The 3,716-nt window shown below is 49.3% G+C and overlaps 1 protein-coding gene across 1 annotated transcript in view; it reads right to left on the reverse strand.

Moving 5' to 3' along the window:
* Nucleotides 1–3,716, reverse strand: part of LOC107300654 (poly(ADP-ribose) glycohydrolase) — a gene marked incomplete at its 5' end in the record, with an annotated part of 18,478 nt that overhangs the window by 3,935 nt on the left and 10,827 nt on the right. The window contains 2 exons of the mRNA XM_015829961.1: nucleotides 310–415; nucleotides 707–815. Coding sequence (XP_015685447.1) covers nucleotides 310–415; nucleotides 707–815 — 215 coding nt within the window. The remainder of the gene's footprint in view (nucleotides 1–309; nucleotides 416–706; nucleotides 816–3,716) is intronic.

Consider the following 3,716-nt stretch of genomic DNA (forward strand, 5'->3'; position numbering starts at 1 on the left):
CGGCGGCACACGTGCCAACTGAGAGGGCTCCGAGTGCCGCCTCTGGCACGCGTGCCATAGGTTCGCCACCACTGGCTTAGGCCAAACCTCCCCTTCCTCTTGGCATGGACAGATGTTGCTTTCCCCTCAGTCCTTCCTCCCATCCAGTCTTGTTCCTCAAGTCCTGCAGCCCGGAAGGAAGAACTTTATCTCAGCCTTCACCTGACCCGTTCTTGCTCTTCATCATTCTTGCCTGAAGCTGTAGAAATAGCAAAGGGTCACGACAGCCAAAACCCCCCGAGATTTAACTGCAAGGAGAGTAACGTTTACCTTTCAGTCTCGGGTCTCCTCCAAAAGCGCCACAGCCCCAGTTTCCTGTCGCCACCGCTGGAAGGTGATGTGGAGGGACGCCAGGCCGAGAGAAGCCACAGTAGGCCTGCGGGCAGAGAAGAAACTCTGTGTTGGTTTTTCAAGTGCCCGTGACGAGGGTCGCTATTATTATTATTATTATTATTATTATTATTATTATTATTATTATTATTATTATTATTATTATTATTATTATTATTATTATTATTATTATTATTATTATTATTATTATTGGATTTGCTGTTTTTAAGCCACAGCGTCAATCCGACGTTAAGGGCACAGCTGCAAAAATAAAATTTAAACAAAACAAAAACAAAACAAAACTCGACAGAGCAAGAGGGATTAAGAAGTTACTGGCCTTGTTCAGCTCTCTTCTGATTTTCTCCGGAGTGAACTGATCGAGAAAACATCGGAAATGAAAAGCGTCTATGGCCACAATTTCCGTGCAGCGTCTCTGCCATTCATCCCTGGCAAAGGAAAGAGAGAATGAGGGAGAGAGGGAGGGAGGAGAGGGGAAGAGGAAGAGAGAGGGAGAGAAAGAGGAGAAGAGAGAGAGGGGGACAAAAGGGGAGAGAGGAGAGAGAGAGGGAGAAAGGGGGGGAGAGAGAAGAGAGAGGGGAGAGAGAGAGGGACAAAGGGGGAGAGAGAGAAGAGACAGGGGAGNCATGGCTCAGCTTGGAAACCTCTCCCTCTCCCCTCAGCATGGCTGGCTCAGGAATTCTGGGAGTTGAAGTCTACGGGTCGTAAAGGAGCCAAGGTTGCCTACCCCTGGTCTAGGAGGCTCACCGCTTAGAACAGGAGGACTTAGGCCATAGGTAGGCAACCTTGGCTCTTTTATGACGCGTGGACTTCAACTCCCAGAATTCCTGAGCCAGGATGGCTCAGCTTGGAAACCTCTTTCTTTCCCCTCAGCGTGGCTGGCTCAGGAATTCTGGGAGTTGAAGTCCACCAGTCCTAAAAGAGCCAAGGTAGCCTGCCCCCGGCCTAGTACTTAAGGCTAGAAAGTAAGGCACCGTGAGTTCTAGTCCTGCCTTAACCCTGAAAGCCAGCTAGGTGACTTTGGGGCCCGTTAATCTCTCTCAGCCCAGCCCACCTCACAGGGATAGTAAGAAGAGGAAAGTGTGTTGGATACGTTCACAGCCTTGAGTTATTTATAAAACATATTCAAAGCAAGATATAAGTAAAACCAACCAAACAACCAATAAAAAGCTGCCCAACTCAAAGAAGATTCTGGGCCGACTATCACAGATCCAACGCACAGATTAAAAGCACATTAAACGTCCCCTATTTGCACGGATCAAAACCACAACTCTCCAGTAATTACAACTGGGGAGATATTTCTTAAGGGAGTTGGAGACAACTACTCAACCTTTTTTGACAAGGCCTGCAGCGAGGGCCTCTGGTTATAATAATAATAATAAAGTTGGAAGGGACCTTGGAGGTCATCTAGTCCAACCCCCTGCTCAGGCAGGAAACCCTATACCATTTCAGACAAATGGCTGTCCAGTCTCTTCTTAAAAATTTCCAGTGTTGGAGCATTCACCACTTCTGGAGGCAGGTTGTTCCACTGGTTAATTGTTCTAACTGTCAGGAAATTTATATTTAGTTCTAGGTTGCTTCTCTCCTTGATCAGTTTCCATCCATTGCTTCTTGTCCTGCCTTCAGGTGCTTTGGAGAATAGCTTGACTCCCTCTTCTTTGGGGCAGCCCCTGAGATATTGGAAGTCTGCTATCATGTCCCCCCTCGTCCTTCTCTTCGTTAAACTAGACGTACACATTTCCAGCAACCATTCCTTATATGTTTTAGCCTCCAGTCCCCTAATCATCTTTGTTGCTCTTCTCTGCACCCTTTCTAGAGTCTCAACATCTTTTTTGATACGTTATGATGTATAAGATCCATGGTCTTCAGCATCTATTCTCACGGAAAGCACGTTAGCTCGGTTGAGTCGAGCTTCGCCCAAATTTGACTGGTCAGTACCAAATCCAGTTTTTTTTTTTAAAAAAAAAAATTTCACCAAGATGTTTTCCTTGACCTCTCCTAGTAAGCACTGCCCATCCCTTCTGTATCGTCGACGGTGCTTCCAAAAGGAAAGGAGGGAGATGATACGTACCCACCACTTGGCCCCTCTTGGTCAGAAAGGTGTGCATGCTGTAAATGTCTCTCATCAACTCCGCATCTCCAAACGTGAAATAAACCACGTCGCGTCCAGCCTCAGCAGCTGCCAAGATCTGTATTAAGGCTAAATCAAAGGAAGAGAAGAACCAGTGATCAATGGAGGAGGAGGAGGAGGAGGAGGAGGAGGAGGAGGAGAACTGAAGTGAGGCTTCCACAACAAGCAACCTGCACTCAGGTGCTTCTCATGCTCCAAGCAAGGAGAAACAGCCACTATGTTCAGGAGATGTTATCTACCTGAGGGGGTGGACAACATGAGTTTGTCCTGGGAAGATTGAAACTGTAATTCAACAACACGGAAGGCAAGGGCTGCTTATCTTTTAGCTAGGACAGGGTAGGCAACCTTGGCTCCTTTATGACTGGTGGACTTCAACTCTCAGAATTCCTGAGCCAGCCATGCTGAGGGGAAAGGGAGAGGTTTCCAAGCTGAGCCAGGAATTCTGGGAGTTGAAGTTCACGAGTCATGAAAGAGCCAAGGTTGCCAACCCCTGAGCTAGGCGGTCAAGACAAGGCGAGCAAAGGGTAAGAAAAGCGGATGCTTTCCTTATCTGCTTTTAGAGATCTCCCGATAAAATAGCTGACGTTTCTACAGGTCAACCTTAACAGGTTAATTCGCTACAGCTTCAACAACACTGTGGTGCCCTCGGGGGGGGGGGCATGCAAAAACCAGGGGCGCAAAAACGGCCACCGCTGCACCACCGCGGGGTGCAGATACAAGGCGCTGCACCAAGCAAGGATGGGGCAGGGCTAGTGAGTATCATGCAGGCACTAGCTCCACCTCATTTGCAGCGCGTGCATACTCGCGGCCCCGTGCGTGCACACGCACATGTCAAATGCTTCTCCCTCCCTTTTCTTCCAGCCCGCCAATCGACAATGGTTGGTTGACCTCTGCTCTACCACCTCTACTCGAGCTTGCTAGTCGGCCGCTTCGCCTCCTTTGTGCTGGGCGGGGCTCCTGCTCTGGGCGGTGGTGGCGGCCTGATGGACCTGCTGCTGGCGGCGGCACACGTGCCAACTGAGAGGGCTCCGAGTGCCGCCTCTGGCACGCGTGCCATAGGTTCGCCACCACTGGCTTAGGCCAAACCTCCCCTTCCTCTTGGCATGGACAGATGTTGCTTTCCCCTCAGTCCTTCCTCCCATCCAGTCTTGTTCCTCAAGTCCTGCAGCCCGGAAGGAAGAACTTTATCTCAGCCTTC

Source organism: Protobothrops mucrosquamatus, unplaced genomic scaffold (genome assembly GCF_001527695.2).
Source record: "Protobothrops mucrosquamatus isolate PMUCROS unplaced genomic scaffold, P.Mucros_1.0 scaffold7828, whole genome shotgun sequence".
Taxonomy (NCBI): Eukaryota; Metazoa; Chordata; class Lepidosauria; order Squamata; family Viperidae; genus Protobothrops; species Protobothrops mucrosquamatus.